General features: G+C 40.3%; 1 protein-coding gene across 4 annotated transcripts in view; it reads right to left on the bottom strand.

Moving 5' to 3' along the window:
• Positions 1-337: 337 nt before the first annotated feature.
• Positions 338-21710, bottom strand: part of LOC101745558 (solute carrier family 12 member 9) — a 30633-nt gene continuing 9260 nt past the window's right edge. For 2 of the 4 annotated variants that reach the window (XM_012697801.4, XM_062676626.1), the window contains 14 exons: positions 20526-20730; positions 19922-20101; positions 18967-19056; positions 17629-17830; positions 16287-16488; positions 15769-15900; positions 14775-14882; positions 13877-14025; positions 13259-13444; positions 10040-10209; positions 8721-8833; positions 8063-8151; positions 6933-7041; positions 338-5864 (listed from right to left, as the gene is read on the bottom strand). In XM_012697801.4, the coding sequence (XP_012553255.2) occupies positions 5784-5864; positions 6933-7041; positions 8063-8151; positions 8721-8833; positions 10040-10209; positions 13259-13444; positions 13877-14025; positions 14775-14882; positions 15769-15900; positions 16287-16488; positions 17629-17830; positions 18967-19056; positions 19922-20101; positions 20526-20730 (2016 nt within the window). In that variant the 3' untranslated portion in view covers positions 338-5783. The remainder of the gene's footprint in view (positions 5865-6932; positions 7042-8062; positions 8152-8720; positions 8834-10039; positions 10210-13258; positions 13445-13876; positions 14026-14774; positions 14883-15768; positions 15901-16286; positions 16489-17628; positions 17831-18966; positions 19057-19921; positions 20102-20525; positions 20731-21710) is intronic. The other 2 variants (XR_009976895.1, XM_021353648.3) reach the window with 2 other exon arrangements.

Here is a 21710-nt window from a genome sequence, read left to right on the forward strand (position 1 = left end):
CAGCCAGATACAAATAGTATAGCCAAAGAGATTTTATTTACAAGTTCATACATACTATAATGCGAAAAGACTTTTTCCCCAACCTGTTATGTTGTTACTGTTTAACCGGCCCGGCAGTGCACAAAAAAAAAGAGCTTAAGAAGCTTAGCATTTTTAAAGTATTTGTACATTTCATATTTTTATTTGATAAAACCTAATCAGCTTACATAGCAGTGGAGCCCTGTTTTTTCCAAGGCCCTTGGTTACCTAGCTACGCCACTGATGATGCAATGACAAAGGTGTTGTATTTATTAGTTCTATTAAATTTTCGTGAAAAGGTCGAAAAACAAAACAAACATTAATTAAAAATATCAATTTTAATCGAATATACAAAGTGAAAATTGCCACTTAATTAGCCTACTTACAATAGGTATATTACATACAAACATATCAAGAGCATTCAAACCAATATTTTTTTTAATACAATATTTGTTATTTCAAATCAAACTTTATAAACACTATTAAGGCCACAATTTTGCTAAATTTTAATAAAATAATTTAATACAGAGTATTATTTATTGGTCATGTAAATTTAAAAAAATATACACTAAAAATTACTTTCTTTCGTTCCCCGAGTCATTCGGCCTCATAGCTTACTTATAAAAATCGAAATCATTCAACATTTGTATAATCTGTGTAACCAATTCAAAGTTGTTCAACTGTAACCGATCTTATTGAGAATATTATAAATTTTCAAAAATAAGTCAAAAATAAGTTCAGCTTGCTTGGAATGCGTCTGTAATTAATCATAATATATTGTATTTATATATTATCGAGTGGTTTAGGCGACATTTCGATTAATACGCGAAATTTATCTTTGTAATTAAAGGTGCATTTTATTTGGTATTAGCATCAACAGTTCGATGTTTTTAATTGAACTTCAATTAATTTTACTCCATTCAAATAGTTGAAGATTTACGTTATGATATTTTTGATCAAAATTTTAACGGCTCTCCTGTAGTTTCAAAAATATCGCTTAAACAAAATATCGGTATATCGAGAGGTAAAAAGATAAATAATATTAGATCTTATAATATCTAATATTATTTAAAAAATTCGCTGACCTTGGTCGATTCCGTCCAACATGAAAAAATTGAAATAATAAAATTTCATTTTAATACTGATGCTAATCTTAAAATTTTCAGTTAAAAGTTATTCTTGGGATACAATATCACATAAAGAGCATGATTGACTATTACAATTATATTAGTGCAAATAACAAAAGATACATTAAGACATCTATTACAAAAATCAAAAGACGTTTAATGAGATGTCAATATATTAAAATTTAATCACAATTTTTTAGTGGAATATTTGTTAATTTTTATTTTGAATCACAATTGTAATGAAATAATTGTACAAAAAATGTACACACTTAAAGTAAACTTTCATGTCAATCACAACGAATGATATCGTATGTGATTAAAATCATTAGATATTAGATATGACTCTGTGGTATAACATAATATTAAACAGTAATAATATCTAACGATTAATATACTCTGTGGTATTACTGTAATTTATTACTTTACAAAATAATTTAAAAACAAATAGATTTTGAAATAAAATCAAATATGTACAAAGATGAGCAAAACATTGTATGTATGAGTGAAAAGAGTGCGCGACATAAAATATGATTAAAATAATACTTTAAGTATGCATCGTGGAAATGATAAAACCATTTTCTTAACATAATTATATACCTACACAAAACATTTATTAAGGTAGATAAACATAATGTAGATGAAGATATATTGACATGTTCATGACGTCTACTTTTATAAACAATATCTAATGATGAAATCTATTAATATTCTACTATCTATTAATATTCTAATGATGAAAATACTGTGATGATCCATACCTACCAATAAGATACACAATAATAATACTCTTTGTCTATTTATGTTCAAAACGATGTGACCCTTAAATAAATAGATCGTGTTTTGCATCCAACAAATCTTATAATCTAATATTAAAAATTCTTTAACGAAAAGAATTACTAAACCAAACATTTTTAAAATATGCGGAAACTTCCCTACTATCTTGTTTCCCCATTAAATGAACATAATTTGTAATTCAATCCAGAATTTTCAATTATTGAAATTTCAAACTTAACAAAATAAATTTATATAAACATATTAATATAATATATAATATGAGAAGTAAACAAATCCTTAAAGCATACAATGTTGAATGATTTTGTATTTATAATACTATAAAAAAATATGATATTATACTATACCATTGGAGTGGACTTGATATAAATTGGAAGATGGACATAATTTTTAATACCATAAAAATCTAATTAAGATAATAATAGCACTACTAATATTTATATTGTATTCATATAAACTAAAGCCGTATTTTTTTCAAGACATATAGTTGATCTTTAAAACAAAATCCAAACATATTTCGATTATAATGAAAATCACATAACTATTATCAAAGAATAAAATAAAAGTAATTGAGAATAAGCATGGTCACTGTACAAACAAAGTGTATTAAGAGAAAAAAAACTCCATATAATTGACACTAATTTAGCGATTGAATCTCGCTTTCAATTATTTACTAAATCCGACCATACGAGTATTATAAAAATTTCGTAATCATACACTACTAAGGTGATGATCGTCGGGGTGTTTATTACACGAATTATCGTCTGATATTCTATTAAATAAACAGTAAGCTATCAGTGTGCTTAGTGCGAGTTCTTTAACGCCCTCGATAGCGTGACAGTTAATTCAAATTTGTATGGAGTTGGTACGTTTGCGTACGTTGGCCGCGAGAGACGCTGTTCCGACTGCATACAAATTTGAGTTAACTTTTACGCTATCGAGAACGTTAAGAAACTCGCACTAAGCACACTGTAAAGTCGGTTTACGGACGATAGTTTTACGTGATAACGTCAGAAGCGGAACTATTCGAACTGCTAGAGGTGACGTCACGCGAGAAGAGAGGTATAAATGTGTCACAAGCCAACGCTTGGGCTAATCGTGCCTCTCTATCGCTTGTTCCGCGCTCTCGCTTGCACGGTCAGACTCAGGCGGAACGTGACACTTTTTCGTGCGTGCAGCCAATGTTCATCGATTTATAAAACTTTATCACGTCAAAATTGACATAAATAAAATTTAATTTCACGAAGCACCAAAATTATGATTAACAGCTCTTGGTATTAAAACAACACTCAACAGGGTGTTGATAAATGTTTAAGACACTTAACCCTTTGACTGCCGTGTAGTTCACCGATGCCCTACGCGGCACACTGAAGTAATTATGTCGATTTTTCTCTTCTTATTACTGGTGGTAGGACCTCTTGTGAGTCCGCATGGGTAGGTACCGCCTATTTCTGCCGTGAAGCAGTAATGCGTTTCGCTTTGAAGGGTGGGGCAGCCGTTGTAACTATACTGAGACCTTAGAGCTTATATCTCAAGGTGGGTGGCGCAGTTACGTTGTAGATGTCAATGGGCTCCAGTAATTGGTAGGCAGCGGCTTGGCTCTGCCCCTGGCATTGCTGAAGTCCATGGGCGACGGTAACCACTCACCATCAGGTGGGCCGTATGCTCGTCTGCCTACAAGGGCAATAAAAAAAAAATCACTTAACACCAGGTGGGCTGTGAGCTCGTCTAAGCAAATCCATCTAAGCAAAAAAAAAAAATACCTCAGTACGCCGCGTAGGGCACCGGTGACCTACATGGGAGACATAGGGATAATTATTTTTCTAATATAAATATACAATTAATTAACACTATTCATAATAGAGAGGTGACAGGAGATGATATGACAAAAACTAAATTGACATTGTTTCTCTGTAAATTATCACTTGAATTCGATTAAAATATAACACTAAGAAAACAAATCACTTTTTAACATCAACTATATTGAGTTTTGCCTTAGCAGTAACAACTACACGTTGATACAAATAAGAATGAGGGCAGTTGATATATTACTCAATAAACAGAAAAAGATTTTCATTTAAGAAAATTTGATTTCACATGTTATCTGTCATTTATTTAAAGCCACAATCGAAGGGAAATATATATTTTATAAGCTAATTAAGTATTACCTAGTTAATATAAGTAAATAATATGGATTTAAAAAGCTATTTCAATACGCACCTATGACGTCAAACAAAAGAATCCAATTTTTACTACCTTTGAACGCAGACGGGCGTACGGCATACCTAATAGACCACAAGTGCTCAGGGACAACAGCAATACCTGGTAGACCACTAATGGTTTGAAACTTTATATCGCGTTTTTTATTTATTTATTGCTTAGATGGGTGGACGAGCTTACAGCCCACCTGGTTTTAAGTGGTTACTGGAGCCCATAGGCATCTACGACTTAAATGCACCACCCACCTTGAGATATCAGTTCTAAGGTCTCAGTATAGTTACAACGGCTGCCCCACCCTTCCAACCGAAACGTATGACTGCTTCACGGCAGAAATAGACGGGGTGGTAGTACTTACCCGTGCGAACTCACAAGAGGTCCTACCACCAGTCCAACATAGAGCCACAAGCCGTAGCCTCCGAGAGGAATTCAGAAAGAGCTTTTGTAACAGCGACGGCTAGACTATGCCGATGTCCAAGGACAAATGTGAGATATGAGCGCGTCTACCTACGTTGATTGTATTCAAAGTTACAACGTATGCAATTGGAATAATAGCTCTTAAGTCTTCTAAAAAGTTGACTGAATAAATACGAAAACTATGCCAAAGCGCTATATAAACGAAACATACTAACAGTAAATCATCATCATCATCATCAGCCTGCGGCAGTCCACTGCTGGACCTAGGCCTCCCCCAAAGCTCGCCACTGAACCCGATCTTCGGTTCTACGCATCCAGTTACTGCCAGCTGCCTTGCGCAGGTCGTCGCTCCATCTAGCAGGAGGGTCTAACAGTAAATAGTACTTATTAACGAAGATAATAAAAAATATTTTACTAATGATATTTCCTATCTGCAATGTATAATTGAGAATATGAACAGTTTTAACTAAATCTTTGAGCGCAAACGGAGTAAAATATACAAAAAAAAAGTCAGTTTTAAAATGAATAACTTACTTAAAAAAAAAGAAAATTTTTTGATTAAAAACAAAACAATTAATTCAAAATCACATATAAAAATTGAAATTCACCTAAAAACGATGAATAAATAATAGTTTAAAAAAACTAACATAATACGCTTTTATAAAAAAAATCCAACTAAAAAATAGAAAATAATTATTTTAATTTTTTTTAATTAAAACTAGTGTAAGAAAAAATTATTTTATTATAATGAATAGCTTTTTCTATAAAAGCGTATTTTGTTAGTTTTTTTAAACTATTATTTATTTTTTAATAATTATCGTATATAGTGTGATATTAATTTTTATATAATTTATTTATCATCTAAGACATTTCGCATCGCCATTGATTTACTGGCAGAAGGTGCCTTAGTCACAAAGCGCGCTAATATGAAAATGAAAGTGTCGATTTAAAAAAGCGTCTATCATAAATCCGATTTAAAATTTAATAAATATTTAATGATAAAAATTACAGAGCCCTGCGGAAGTTCTGCCGTGGCGAGGGTAGACCAGACTCCATGTTCCTCCAGTCCTCGTTTTTTATTGCCTTTATTGGTCCACCTGATGGTGAGTGGTTACCGTCGCCCACGGACATCAGCAAACTTCAAGCTCCCAGTTACAAATTAATTAAGACACCATTCGGATTCCGTTTGTTCTCACTAGCGCACCGACGCCATTACAGAGACGTGGACGTGACCGACTTTAAGCCCCTCACTAGAATCGTCGGCGATAAATCCTTCGTGAATTCGTCCAGCACCTGCGGACAAATGTAGAGAGGTCAGTTTTTATTGAAGCGAAACTTCTGATGAGACTTCTAACAAGGTAGCGTTAAGGTTAGCGTTAACGCTACCGTGGAATAGAAAGAGACAGAGCGAGAGTGAACGCGTGGCACTCGAACGCTTTTATTTATTGCTTAGATGGATGGACGAGCTCACAGCCCACCTGGTGTTAAGTGGTCACTGGAGCCATAGACATCTACAACATAAATGCGCCACCCACCTTGAGATATAAGTTCTAAGATCTCAATATAGTTACAATGCATGCGCGTAGTATACCTGTTACAGGCCAGCGCGAGCGTTAGCAACCAGTAGCCTCCAATATATTAACGAAGTATTTAAATATATATATATATGTCGGAGAAGCCACAATTATTAACACCATCGTCAGACATCGTAGGGGCGAATAGGGTTTTTTATTGCTTGGACGGTTGGACGAGCTCACAACCCACATGGTGTTAAGTGGTTACTGGAGCCCATAGACATCCACAACGTAAAGACGTAAATGCGCCACCAATCTTGAGATGAGCGAAACTTACGAATGATACTTTTAAATTTTCACACTGCTATCGAAAGGCACTATGATTTGGCGGATGTTACGTCGCGTCAAGGAGCGTTGGGCTCGTCTAGTCAATTTCTGTGATAGGAAAAGAGCGCGACGTTAAAACGCGGCGCTAAGTACACATTCTTTATTTTTATTGTCTTTGTAGGCAGACGAGCACACGGCCCACCTGATGGTGAGTGGTAACCATCACCCATGGACTTCAGCAATGCTATGCGCAGAGCCAAGCTGCTGCCTACTGCTTAACACTCTCCACAAGCCTCGTTTGAAGAAGGACATGTCATAGCGCTCAGGAAACACCGTGGAGGGGAGCTCATTCCATAGCCGAATGGTGCGTGGCAAAAAAGATCTCTGGAAACGTGCTGTGGATGAACGCAGTAGCTCCAGTTAGTATGGATGGACTCTACTCTGTTTGACGAAGCCTTAAGTGTTGAGTTTTATTAATAGCCGTTTAATAGTCGTCTCGACCAGTATCCCCTCGTGGTACCTGCAGGTACTGCTCGCACAGCTCGTCGGCCTCGCGGGGCGGGGCGCTAAGCTGGACGAAGGTCACGGCGGTGCCCTGCTCGCAGCGCTCCCGGACTATACTGTTCACGCTGAAATATTAATTATGTTTAGGTTTACTGGTAGTAGGACCTCTTGTGAGTCCCACCAAGGTGGTAGGTACCACCACCCTACCTATTTCTGCCGTGAAGCAACAATTAAGGGGCAGCCGTTTTAACTATACTGAGACTATAAAACTCATATCTCAAGGTGGGTGGCAGCATTGACGCTGTAGATGTCTATGGGCGTTAGTAATCACTTAACATCAAGTGGGCTGTGAGCTCGTCCACCTATCTACGCATTAAAAATAAAAATATAAGTGTATCTCAAATTTATTTTAATTTCTTAAGTCGATGGACGAGCTAACGGCCCTTCTGATATTAAATGGTCGAAGGAGCCCATAGACATCAACAACGTAAATGCCGCCACCTACCTTGAGTCATAAATTCTAACGTCTCAATTTAAACAGGACAACGCCTGCCCCAGCAGTCATTCCAGCTTCAAGGCAGAAATAGACAAGGTAGTGGTCGCTTTTTGGACAGGCTCTGAAGATGTCTTATCCATCCGAAATTCGACCCTTATCACTGAGACCTCAAGATTTCGAATCATTTACGTATTACATTTCTCTTGTGTCATAATCTTGTTTTCTTCATTAATGTCCCCCAACCCCCCTCTACTAGAAGGAAACAGTTTGGCGTTCGAGCAAGCGATGTACAAACTGTAACGACCTCATATCTCGAGATGGGTGACGTCACTACCGTTGACATGTCCACGGGCTGTCGTTCCCCTCTAAACGCCAAGACAGGCCGTGAGAGATTTTTGAATCTTTAAATAGTATATAATACTAGCCGTACCCGCCCGCTTCGCTGGGCATTTAAAATGAACATTATTATTTATTGACATTATTATTAGGGAGTCCAACACTCATATAAATATTAGCCTATCCATTAAGTACATGTATTCTCTACATGGATACCAAGTTTCAAGTCAATCGGATGCACGGTTCAGTAGTTATAACGGATCATTCGTAAAAACCTCTGTAGATTTATATATTAGTATAGATAAGTGTCTTACGTCTTGAGGTAGGTGGCGGGGACCCGCTGGTACAGGTCCTCGTCCGTATCGGACCACCTGCTCAGGTCCAGCTTCGGCCAATCTGAGATCTGGAAATGTTATCCATACTAGTATTATAATGTGAAAGCGTGTATGTGTGACATATTATAGACATACAAAAAAATACCTTCATATTGTCTGTCTGTATTGGTACGGTTTATTATTGTATTTCTCTTAGGGCTTTGAGCTCTTAAATTCCAATTTTTAGAATAGTTCTTTAACCCTTCAAGCGCGAAACGTCTATAAATCGACTCTCTATTAACGCATTAAGGTACGGAGCGTCGGAATACGATCGTACGATCTATATCACGTCCGTATAGACCGTACGATCTATACGGACGTGTCTTTCAATAAGCTAACAAACATATATAAATAACCATTTAAAATTATTTTACTGTGAATTTAGCATATTTTTTAAGTTAATTCTTTTTATTAGGTAATACATTTCTAAAATCCTTTAACGATTTCTGCAAAATATGTGAAAATAAGCTCAGCACTAAAAAGTTTAAAAAGAGCTCTTTGACTACAATATAATAAACATTCTTTAAAAGAGCTCTTAGACTACAATTTGACAACCGTTAATTTAAGAGAGCTCCTGGACTACAATGAGGGCACTCACGATGTGCGTAGTGGCATTGATCCGCAGCAGCTTTAGGAGCTCCTCGAGGCGCTGCTGCAGCGGCGGCCCGTCCGGCGCCGGACTGTCGCCGGAGCCCACGGTCAGGCTTGCTTCTGGAACAAGCGCACGGTCTCAATACACAGACAACAGTAATTTTTTATTGATTAGATTGGTGGACGAGCTCACAACCCACCTGGTGTTAAGTGGTCACTGGAGCCCATAGACATCTACAACGTAAATGCGCCACCCACCTTGAGATATAAGTCTAAGATCTCAGTATAGTTAGTCGCACTTATGCTATGACACGTGAGGGTCTTGGTCTGTGAGTGTGTGGTACACGGCGACTCCTCATCTGGGGGCTTTATTTAGCCCCTCTATTTTCCCTCTCTAACTAGGGGTTGCAAAAATTCTCTAAGTACCGAAGGGGTCGTAGTCGAAACTGGCCCACTTGAGACTTGAGGTCTATATCTCAGTTGTATAGTTACGCAAATTACAAATTATGCGGCTTTTATCTAAACTAGTGGTCCCGCAGTAGTCGAAATTCGAATATAATTAATTAAAATCATAAGTTTAAACATTATTATGGTTCAATTGTCACTATTATACTTCAATAATATAATCACAGATTTCGCCAAAACTATGTACATTAAAGATAAACAATATTATAGACATACAATATTAATCTATTCTCAGTTTGACCAGAGACTTTATTGTTTAAACCTTAGATTGGTGGGAATCGGGAACCTTTCCAAATCCAACACAAATTATTTTTTGAGAATTGATTAATATTATTTGTCTATAATGTAGCCTTGGCGAAATCTGTGATTATAGGGAGTAAGACAATAGTGTTCTTATAATTTCAATTAATTATAGTCGAATTTCGACAACCGGGACCACTAGTTTATATTATACAATCTTGTTGGAACGAAGTTCCTTATGGGACGATGCGGAGGGGTACCCTAACCGGGGAAAAACGTCCGTAACGTAAGATTTTTATTAGTAATGCACACAGTGTACGACTTAACTTTGTAATAACGTACAAAAAATAACATATTTTTTTATCATTCATTGACCACGATCTCAGAGCGTTCGTTTGCGCAATACACTAACTCTTATGCAAACAACCGTGACTGAAGTGTATCACAATAAGTTCGCACGTTACCGAATGACCGTGGGTTGTTGCGAAACCTCCAGTTTTATTTTCTTTATACCTCGAATATAGAACATAAAGTTAACATTTTTATAATAAGGAACTTCGTTCCTATCCGGTGTCCCACTACACCACACTTCTTTCATTCAAGTGTTGAGTGTTGGCTAACCGTGTCTGGTGGTGTGCACGCGGAGTTGCAGGTGTTGCCAGCCGCGCGCGGACCGCACCACGGCCGCCAGCTGCAGCGCGAACAGCCCCCGCACCGAGAACGCCTCCTCGCGGCTCGGCGCCAGCAGATCCACCAGCCACACGTCGATGTACTTCAACCTCGGGGACTTACTGAAACACACACACGAACGGAGACGTTAGGATTTTTGAGCTTTTACATTGAATGAAGGTGTCCCGGACGAAGGGCTCGACGAGCGAATTAACCCATAGACACAACCCACTGAGTTCCTCGCCGGATCTTCTCAGTGGGTCGCGTTTCCGATCCGGTGGTAGATTCTGCGAAGCACGGCTCTTGCTAAGGTTCGCGTTGGCAACGTCATCAGGTTTGAGCCTCGTGAGCTCACCTACTAGTTAAAGTTACGCTGAAATAGCCTCTCAAGGCAAGCTTAGGTAGGAAACAGAAAAAAAATTAAGGTGTTATGTGCCTATAAACTATATTAGACCTTAAAACTCCGAACTTAAAGGCTCTTCTTCTTCTTTTTCTCCACCTTAACACACTAGGTGGGGTCGGTACAGCTAATTTTTTTCTTCCATTCTCTTCTATCAGCCATCATCTCAACACTCACTCCTCTGTCTCTCATATCGTCATTCACACACTCCATCCGTCTTCTTCGGTCGACCTCTTCCCCCTCTACTTTAAAGGTAATTAAGTACCTTAGCTTAAAGGTTAGTTTTAAAAATTACATGTAATGAAGGAGTTTTATGTACGAAGAAAAAGTACAAGTAACAAAAGCTTGTTGCCAGTTATCTCAAAATTAACAAATTGTATCACATTCCCCCCAAAATCTATTCATATCTTCAAATGAAGTTGCTTTTTTTTTAAATTAGCTCACGAAGCAGTCGCAGCTCGAATACTCAAGATGACTGGTACACGCCCCCCCACTACTTCTGCCGCGAAGCGAAAATTGTGACGGTCGTTAATAAATGGAGACTTCGAAATTAAGGTTCGGATTGGGTGGCAGCAATTATAGCGTGATAACTATAAGATCAGGTAACCACTTAACACCAGATGAGCTGTGAACCCATCCACATATATAATCTAAAAAGAAAAGCAATTGAAAGTATTCATTCTTTGTAACTTGCCAGTAATTGGTCACACGTAAATAATTGAATTTATAAAAAACTCCAATATTCCTACCGTTTTAATTTTTTCTACCGAATATAAGAAAAATTACTTAAATTTAAAAAAATATTTATAAATATTTATTCACTAATCACTTTTATTACATAGTAAATTCCATTAAAACTATGCATCAAAATAAATGATTGTTTGATTCGCAGTACCAAAGTTAACCACTGTCGTCAATAGATGGCGTTGAACGTTTCCTGAATCGCGCCATCGTAATATGTAACTGTAGTATAAGAGGACGCTGATTCTAGTTGTCAGTTGCAGAAATAGGCAGAGACTTATGTCTCTTGAAGACATGTCATTTTTTTAGAATCGACCTAGGCAACTGTGTAAACAATTGCTGGAGGTGATCATAAATACAACTATCAAATATTAAACTAAACATTAGCAAACTGTGTCGTTGTTTGTTGTAACAATACTTTAATGTTGTTGCCAACTTTTTGTCATCAATTTTCAAGTGAAAAGAATAATTGAAGAGATAAAATGAAGGAATTAAGTACTATTTTTAAGATTTTTGAGTTTTTAAATTAATTGGAGATGTTGTGAGCCGGATTGTATTTAATTGTAATTATAATTAACTCACAGTGAGCCTATAAATAAACCATATTAGACCTTAGTACTCTGGATTGAAAAGGCTATTTTTAGAAATTGCATGTGATGAAGGAGTTATGTACAAAGAAATAGAACAAGTTTGCTGCCCGTTTTCTCAAAATTAACAAATTGTATCATATCCCCTTCATCCACTCATGTCTTCAATTTACATTGATTAAAAATACAAAGCTATAGGGTTTTTGTTAAGGCCGTCTGTTTCCAGATTGATAATAAATATTATTATTATCATTTACGCCACGTTAACTAGTCCCGTGCTAAGTTCGTAAAGAACTTGTGTTACAAGTACCAGATAACGGAAATAAATATAATATTTTTATTATACACATACGTATATTTAATATACACCCATAACCCTGGAAAGACATTTATATTTCTCATACAAATATCTTTCCTTGGCGGGATTCGAACCCGCGACCCCCTTGTGTAGTGACCACTTACCACTACACCAGACAGCCGTTTAAATTTGGTTGCGCTTAGCATAGATTTAGATTATTACAGGTAAATAAGTAAAAAAGGCAAATGTATGTGGCTCCTCAGCTGGTGCAAGGGGATGCATGAAATAGCGCTGGTTTTCTATCACGCCCTTCCTTGGTTTATAGCAGGATTTAAGACCAGGTAGGTTTTTTTATTGTTCTTGTAGGCATGCGACCCAGCTGATGGTGAGCAGTTACCGTCGCCCATGGACTTCAGAAATTCCAGGGGCAGAGCCAAGCCGCTGTCTAATACGTGTGCACAGATATATCATTTGGTATATTGACATAATTATGTACAATTGAGATCGTGCCACTTATATAACACTATTCTTTATTTTCGCCTTTATTCTTCTTTTTTCAAATCTTCTGTATTATAATAATTAAAAATTATCTGACACCTCTACGCCTTACTCATTCAATCGTCGTCGCCATCTTGCTTTACTCTATCATTCTCTTTTTCCTTTCTCACCGTTTTCTCTCACTCACATCTTAACGGTCCTTTCCACACGCTTTTCATACATTTCGTTCTTGCCAATCCTACAATTAGATAACTTCGCATCGGACATTTTAGCGGGAACGCGAACAGCGAAATTGTATGAATTTCTTTATTTTGTTAATTTAGTGTTCCTTCGGGTTTAGTTTTCTTTTTTTTAAAGTGCACACGTGCGGGAGAATCCAACAGAGTAGTCGGACGTGGTTTCTCGAGTTCTACCAAAAAGTTCAGTGAAGTGCATAGTAAATGAGTTTATTACATCCCAATTGATAAAAGTTTTAAATAAATCAATTTCATTCAACTCCGTTTTCATATAACAGTTTATGTATGTATTTAACGAGTGAAGATTTTAATAATTTATTTTATCCTGGCAACAGTGACATCACAAGAAATTAATTGCCATACTAAAAAAAAAACTTACATTACTATTCATTTGATTGAAGTTAAACTTACCGTTCGACCGCCGCCATATCCAGCAGATGGAAGTGCCTGCATATGCACACGTTCTTGTTGACGCAGAGCACGTCGGACAGTATGCGCACGTACTCGGCGGGCGGCAGGCGCGCGGCGCCGGCGCGGCGGGCGGGGAAGGCGCCGCCGCCCGCGTCGAACAGCTCCGTGCGGTACGGCGACTCCGGTCTGCAACGCCGGGTTGCGGGATTACAGCGGGTACACATTGGGCGCTTTGAAACGTGCGCGATTTACTAACGCGCGTTTTGTGATCCAAGTTCTTACATCGAGTACACATTGGACGCTTTGAAACGCGCGATTTACTAACGTTTTGAGATCCAAAAGTTATTATTGAAGTGTACACATTGTCATGCAAACGCGCGCTATCAGAATATCGCTGGAACGCGCGTTGCGCGGGCGTCAGCTGCACGCTTGTAAATACATGCACCGCCATTTTGCTGCACATCTGATCGCGCGTTTTCGTGTAGAGTGCACGTGTGGAGATCGAACACTTCGATAAAGATTTATTTATAGAGAAAATCCAAAAGCGTCCAGATAGCGGGACATAGTAGAAATTTTAATAAGCAAGGGAATCCCCGCATCATCACAAGCCGAACTCACTCCCTGAAGAAGTCCCGCGGCTGCGCGTCGTCCCAGAAGCCGAGCATCACGGTGTCGGGCTTCATGGCGCCCAGACCGGACAGGCGCGCCAGGTGGGCGGCGCCGCTGCGCACCGACTCCGCCAGGCACAGCTCCACGAACGCCTTCACCTGCGGCGACACCACGGGCGGACTCACTACACGCGCCACCGACAACACCAGCACACGCGGCCACTCACTAGGGACTCAATCCAGTCCACAACACAGTTTCCTGTTTTGTTCGTGCAGGGGACCAAACCTCATGTATAAAGTTTTGCGCTTAGGGAATACGTGGGGTATGCGAGTCTCGACGGTCCGCGGGTGCTGGGGAACGGGCCGTGGGCTCTATTTTTGTTTCTTCCCCTAAATATTCGCTGCCTGTTCCAGCTACGCCAGGACGGGTAGGTAAGCTCACGGGCTCAACCAAAAAAAATTTGCTAACACTAGCCCTAGCAAGAGCTGTGCTTCGCAGAGTCTACCACCGGATCGGAATCGCGACCCACTGAGAAGATCCGGCGAGAAACTCAGTGGGCTGTATCTATGGGTTAGTTCGCAAGAGTTCGAAGAGGACGGTGACTGGTGCTTGAGAGGCCTAAATCCTTGGTCTGCGCTCTCCCACCCGACGTGTTTACCGTACACAACACTGTTTCTTACTACGATCAATTCAACACTAAGAGGACAGCGCGCGGTCACGAGCTCACCGCCAGTGCCTCCCCCCCTCCCAACAATACCAATACCTTGGTACTCCCCCCGCTACACGCCCCCCGCCAGACCAAATGGAGAGGTACTAGCAAGAACTCACTACAAGTGAAAATCGTGCTAAGGACCCGTTCAATGACAACATGCGTGACGTATGTGTGTATGTGTTTGTTTGAACTCGCCTTGAGATGGTCGATGAGCTTCAGCCAGTACTGGTGCTCCTCCGCGAGCGGGTCCCCTGCGCCGTCCAGCCGCCCCACGCGCACGTGGCCCAGCACGAACAGCCCGCCCTGGGATCAATGTCAGACTAAATGCTACCTAAGCTGATAGCCTTGAGAGGCTATTTCAGCTATTCCTTGACGTGTAGGTTTTTTTTATTGCTGGTTAAGTGGTTACTGGAGTCCAAGACAACGTAAATGCGCCACCCACCTTGAGATATGAGTTCTAAGGTCTCAGTATAGTTACAACGGCTGCCCCACCCTTCAAACCGAAATGCATTACTGCTTCACAGCAGAAATAAGCAGGGCGGTGGTACCTACCCGCGCGGACTCACAAGAGCTCCTACCACCAATAATTACGCAAATTATAATTATGCGGGTTTGATTTTTATTACACGATGTTATTCCTTCACCGTGGAAGTCAATCGTGAACAGCTCACGGGGCTCAAATCGGGAGTGTTGCTAACACTGGCCCTAGCAAGAGCAGCGCTTCGCAGAATCTACCACCGAATCGGAAACGCGACCCACTGAGAAGACTCAGTGGGCTGTGTCCGTGGGTTAATTTACTCGCCCAACCCTTCGTCGTAAGCGACGGGTTCGGCGAGGACGGTGACCGACGCTTATGTACATTCTACTTGTTTATACGGTCATTGATATTTCAAATGTCCTAAAGAGCACCATTAATATAATTTTTTTTATTGCTTAGATGGGCGGACGAGCTTACGGTCCTATTGGTTACCGGAGCCCATAGACATCTGCAATATGAATGCAGCCATGCACTTTAAGACAAGAGTTTTAAGGTTTCAGTTTTGACAGTACATATTGAACAGTATCCTTTAGGCTAGGGGTCTCCTGCGAAATGCATAAGGTCTCACTACCAACCAAGACTTAGTCTTACGACACTGCGATTTTCGAGAACAGACCCTAGAGTTGAGTAATGAGTTCCTCTGGTTCCTACCTTCTTCTGGTCGTTGACGAAGTCTATGAGCGGCGCGGACTGTCTCGGCGAGGCTACCAGCAGCAGCATCTGCGGCCGCCAGAACTTGACGTGCTCCCGCCGCGGGTCCAGAAGCAGCAGGTACTTGCGGACCTGGAATGATAAGTGAGAATGGTACATAATAGTGGAATGGTACTTAATATTCATTCCCTTGTTTTTTGCTATTTATGTAGGAACGGAACGGGACGGTATGGATGAATGACAGGTATGGAGCAAGTCGGGGTAAAAGAGATAGGAGATGTCGTGTTAGGAAATAAGAGAGACGGCGAATGAATGTTGAACACAGTTTTGTTTTTTAAGTGAGACCTGACTATTGAACTATTTATGTAAAATTAAACTATCATCATTACATATTTAAATCTTGACAAATAAAAACCTAACAAAATAGAACAATTCCACTTCGGCTCTTCGCGTTCCTGCCAAAAAGTCCAATTGATTACTAAACAGGTGATATAGTGCGAGCAGTTGTATGGGCGCACCTGGTGGAAGATGAGCGCCTGGCTGAGGCTGCCCCACTTGGGCTCGGCGGCGGCGGGCGACAGCAGGTGCAGCGCCAGCACCAGCCCCGCGGCCGCCAGCGCGCCGCCCGCCGCGTACAGCGCGCGCAGCGAGAACATCAGCGCCGCGCTGCCGCACAGCCCCGCCAGCGACGTCGCCCACGAGAACTGACGGAACGTCGGCCTGCGCACATACTCACATATGAGTCGACTATTATCAAAGCCGGCAATCTGACTTTTGGATAATTATTGGTAAATCAGAAAAACGAATTATTGACTTTGTATTCCATTGGCAGTCACAAAACTCTTCAGAACGACATCTTAGATAAATAACAGGTTAACTATTAACCTTTATTTAATGCAGGTTTTGAAATGTATTCTTTGAAGGAGACGATTATATTCAAATCAATCTGTATTAACAAATCAATAATATTTTTTTGTCCAAATGCACAAATTGCCACCTTTGATAATAGACGACTCACATATATATATATATATATATATATTTTTTTTAAGTTATACTTCTTTAGGCGCGTTATGAAAAATTGATGAGAGTGAAATTTTACGATGCGCGCGCACCGTGACACAAAATTAACAGAATGAAGTTGCCCACTAAATCGCACATTACAATACGACCGACGTAACTTGGCGAGTCTGAATATAGCCGCAGGTGAACTTTCGCGCATGTACACTCGTAAAAAAAAGTGTTATTAGCATTCATTTTTTACTAATATAAATGACAAAATTATTATTTAATATAATTCATACTAAATATTATTAAATTATTAACGTTAAATATTTATTATTTAATATTTAAAAAAGGAAATAAATTTAATAAAAATAAAGTATAAGTTCTTACGCGCGTACATGAGTACACGCATCCTTTTTTTTTTATTGGTACCACCGCCCTGCCTATTTCTGCCGCGAAGCAGTAATGCGTTTCGGTTTGAAGGGCGGGGCAGCCGTTGTAATTATACTGAGAGCTTAGAACTCATATCTCAAGTTAAGTGGCGGCATTTACGTTGTAGATGTCTATGGGCTCCGATAACCATTTATCTATGCAATATTTATTTTTTAAAAGACAACCAAAGACCCTCTCTTCTCTACTCTTCTTCTCTCTTAATACGTGAAGCAGAAACTTTGTACCCCTTTTTACGAAAATTGCGCGGACGGAGGAGTATGAAATTTCCCAAATTTTCCATAATAGTGTACAAAATTATAATTTCAATTAATTATAGTCGAATTTCGACTACAGAGGGGCCACTGGTATAAAAAAAACTATAAGCCTTAATAGAGTCGTGCGGCTTCAACAAACAACACTGACCTGAAGTTAGGAGCCGAAGCGAGCTCCAGTCCCAAGCAAGCCAGATTGATGGCGAAATAGCTCGTCATGAAGAGGACCGAGTTGACTTGCGCTATGGCGTTGAGGGAGTCCGCCGCCACGCCCACCTGCACCAGCGCCCAGGACACCACCACCGCCAGCACAGGGTTCCCGGAACGCGACACCATCGGACGAAGAAGGAAACCTTCAACATAAACCGGTTTTTTTTTATTGCCTTTGTAGGCAGACAAGGCCCACCTGATGGTGAGTGGTTACGGTCGCTCACGGACTTCAGCAATGCCATTGGCAGAGCGAAGCCGCTGCCTACCATTAAGTACTCTCCACAAGCCTCGTTTGAAGAAGGACATGTGATAGCGCTCGGGAAACACCGTGGAGGGGAGCTCATTCTAAAGCCGGATGGTACTGTCGATGAACGCAGCGGTTCCAGATAATATGGATGAACTCTGCTCCGATATGACGGGAGGTGCGATGATAAAAAGGATATGAGGGGATCATCTCGAATAATTCCTCAGATGATTTCTCCATGGAACATACGGTACAAAACACAGAGAGAACCGAAGTCCCTCCGTAGACCCGGTCTAGACGTAAACAATAAATATGACAGTAATAACATTATGAAAATGTGATCGAATAATCGCTTTTGACTTGCACCGAACCATAATAGAGAGAGACGCGAGCCGTCACGGCCTCGAGGATAAAACGCCTCATGCACTCGTATCAAGCGATGCAACGATGCCAGGGTTCGAATCCCGCTGACTAATTCATCTAAGAAAAAAAAACTGTAATGCAAATTTTATAAATTTTCGTAATTACTGGTGCTGAAGGCCGCTTAAACAATAATGGGTGGGGCTAGCTGATACAGTACAGCTGAGATAGTCAAGTGTCTCAAGGCAGGTCGGTGACTGGTGGTAGGACCTCTTGTGAGTCCGCACGAGTAGGTACCACCGCCCGGCCTATTTCTGCTGTGAAGCAGTAATGCGTTTCGGTTTGAAGGGCAGCCGTTGTAACTATACTGAGACCTTAGAACTCGTATCTCAAGGTGGGTGGCGGCATTTACGTTGTAGACGTCTATTAGATCTGGTAACCATATAACACCAGGTGGGCTGTGAGCTCGTCCACAAACCTCTGCAATAAAAAAAAAATTACTTAACACCAAACGAATCGTGACCTCTCTGCGCATATTTGTAGGCAGCGGCTTGGCTCTGACCCTGGCATTGCTTAAGTCCATGGGCGACAGTAACCACTCACCATCAGGTGGGCCGTAAGTTCGTCTGCATACAAGAGCAATAATTAATTTAAGGCACAATTTTATTAACTCACCAAATATGTCATCTTTGGCCAACGCTTCCAACACTCTAGAAGCGCCGATCAGGTTGGAGAGTGCGGCCGAAAATGTAGCTACTATCATACCTGAAATACCGTATTTTTTAATGAAATTAGTATAATTATTTTTATACTAAAAAAATATTTAAAATTATAATTTTTTGAGAATTGTCACATAATTTCTAAAGGTTAATTTGAAATAAATTTGTGACCGTAATGATTCCATATAGGTATTTAATTTAGTTTACCGTTATAAACAACTATTAATTACTCCATAACAAATACTTAAAAGTTTTTTACGATGAAACATACAAAGCAGCATAGCATAATTCCTGAGTTAGAATTTTGACTTTGAATAATAATTTCAACGAAACGCGATTCAGAAAACGTTCAACGCCATCTATTGACAACATTTGTAACAATAAGTTATTTGCAGTATTTAATACCTTTTTTTTTGATAATTCTAAAACTTGTCCATAGCTTCTGTATTTAAAAAAAATTTGAACTCCACTGTTTTGGCTTTACCTGTATATATCGTGTATCAAGTATGAAATATTTTTAGAAATCATTTGCTGACTCAAATACGGTGATGTATCCGGTCACCGTTCTCGTCGAACCCGTCGCTTACGACGAAGGGCTCGGCGAGTAAATTAAACCACAGACACAGCCCACTGAGTTTCTCGGCGGATTTTCAAAGTGGGTCGCGTTTGCGATAATTGCGGTGGTATATTCTGCGAAGCACTGCCCTTGCTGGGGTTCGTGTTAGCAACGTCGTCAGGTTTGAGCCCCGTGAGCTCACCTACTAGTTAAGGCTACGCTGATATAGCCTCTCAAGGCTATCAGCATAGGTAGGAAAAAAAAAACACTCAATATTAACATTTTTCATAAAAATAAGACATGACTTAAAGGTCTTAGTTACCAGGTCATAAAATCACATAAAAAAAATACGTACCGACGGCTATGAAGGGTGGCCACACGTTGATGGGCAGCAGGTACACGTAGTTGTTCTGCAGCAGCTCCCTGGAGCACGTGGCCGCGGTCAGCAGGCTCAGCGCGGCGTAGGACGCGGCCGTGAACAGCAGCGCCGCGAGCGTGCCGCGCGGGATACTGCGCGACGGGTGCTTCAACTCCCCTGCGGAACAACATCGGCTGTGAGCGCACCGTATACAGGGTATGGTTTTCGACAAGCCTCTTCTTTTAACCCTTTGAAGGTAAAGGGTTAATTTTATGGGCACGACCTTTCAATGCCATTTTTACGAACTTCAGGGCGTCTGGATTGACCTTGAAAAATTTCAAATAAAATAGATATATAGATTTTTTATACTATTTTCAATTTAAATTTCATCATCATCAGCCTATAGCAGTCCTCTGCTAGACATAGGCCTCTCCAATTGTTCGCCACTGAGCACGATCCTTTAAATTTATTAAAACTTATTTTCTATTTTTTTGTTGAATTTTATAAAAAAGCGTGTTTTTTTTTGTTTTTTTAAACTATTATTTATTTCTAATAAAAATCTAATGTTTTCATTTCTGCCGTGAAGCACTCTGCCACCCACCGCTCATGTTGGCGCCGGCCATGACGCCGGTGACGCCGGTGAACAGCACGCCCAGCACCGACGCGAAGTCCACGAGCTGCCCGCTCGCCGTTGTGTAGTCGCGCCCGTACTGCGGGTACATGTTCGAAGCCAGCGTCGACACGCTCAGCCCGGTGTAGTTCAGATACGTCGTGTTTATTAAGTGATTCGAATCTGGCTTCTCGATCTGGAAACACGACGATTAGGTAGTGTTAATGGGAGATGGACATCTAAATTAACTGCATGGGACGGTACACAGGGCAAGCGGCGCGTCAGTAGACCGTACACGCGTTAGGAGGACGACATTAGAAAAGTTGCTGGACCACATTGGATTTATGTCACCGGAGACAAAACAAAACTGGAAATCTTTGGAGGAGGCCTTTACCTGAGAGAGGTCCATGCATGTCACAAAAAATATACAAAAAAAAATGTTATTTCATGGAGTAAAGGTCTTTTTTATTTTTTATTTATTTTATAATGGGCCTTATGAGAAGGCTCGAGGTCACCCAAGGAGCAATGGAGTGGGCTATGCTCGGAGTTTCCCTGCGAGATCAGATTAGAAATGAGGAGATTCGCAGGAAACCCATGGTAACCGACATAGCCCAAAGTACTGCGACGTTGAAGTGGCATTAGGTAGTGTTAATGGGCCTTATGAGAAGGTTCGAGGTCACCCAAAGAGCAATAGGGAGAGCTATGCTCGGAGTTTCCCTACGAGATCAAATAAAAAATAACGTAACGCATGGCTTGTGGCACATACTGGTGCGGGAAACCATTGAACCCTCACATAACTGACTGGCTCGGTGGTGCAGTAATTACCGGCACTGACTATTGCGACGAGGTCGTGGGTTCGATTCCCACATCGGGCAAACTTTCGCGTGATGAACAGATTTATTTGCTCTTTATCAGGGTATTTATTTTCTACATACATATGTATAAATTTGAACAGTGCCTATAGCACAGGGAATCCTAAATTTGGATCTGATAACCGTGCGTGTTTTTTTTTCCACGAGATCAAATCAGAAATGAGGAGATTCGCAGGGAAACCATGGTAACCAACATAGCCTAAAGGACTGCGACGTTGAAGTGGCAGTAACCAGGGCACCTTGCTCGTAAAACCGATGGCCGTTGGGACCAGAAAGTTCTTGAGTGGCGACCGCGTACCGGAAG

The sequence above is a fragment of the Bombyx mori genome, chromosome 27 (assembly GCF_030269925.1).
Source record: "Bombyx mori chromosome 27, ASM3026992v2".
Classification (NCBI taxonomy): Eukaryota; Metazoa; Arthropoda; class Insecta; order Lepidoptera; family Bombycidae; genus Bombyx; species Bombyx mori.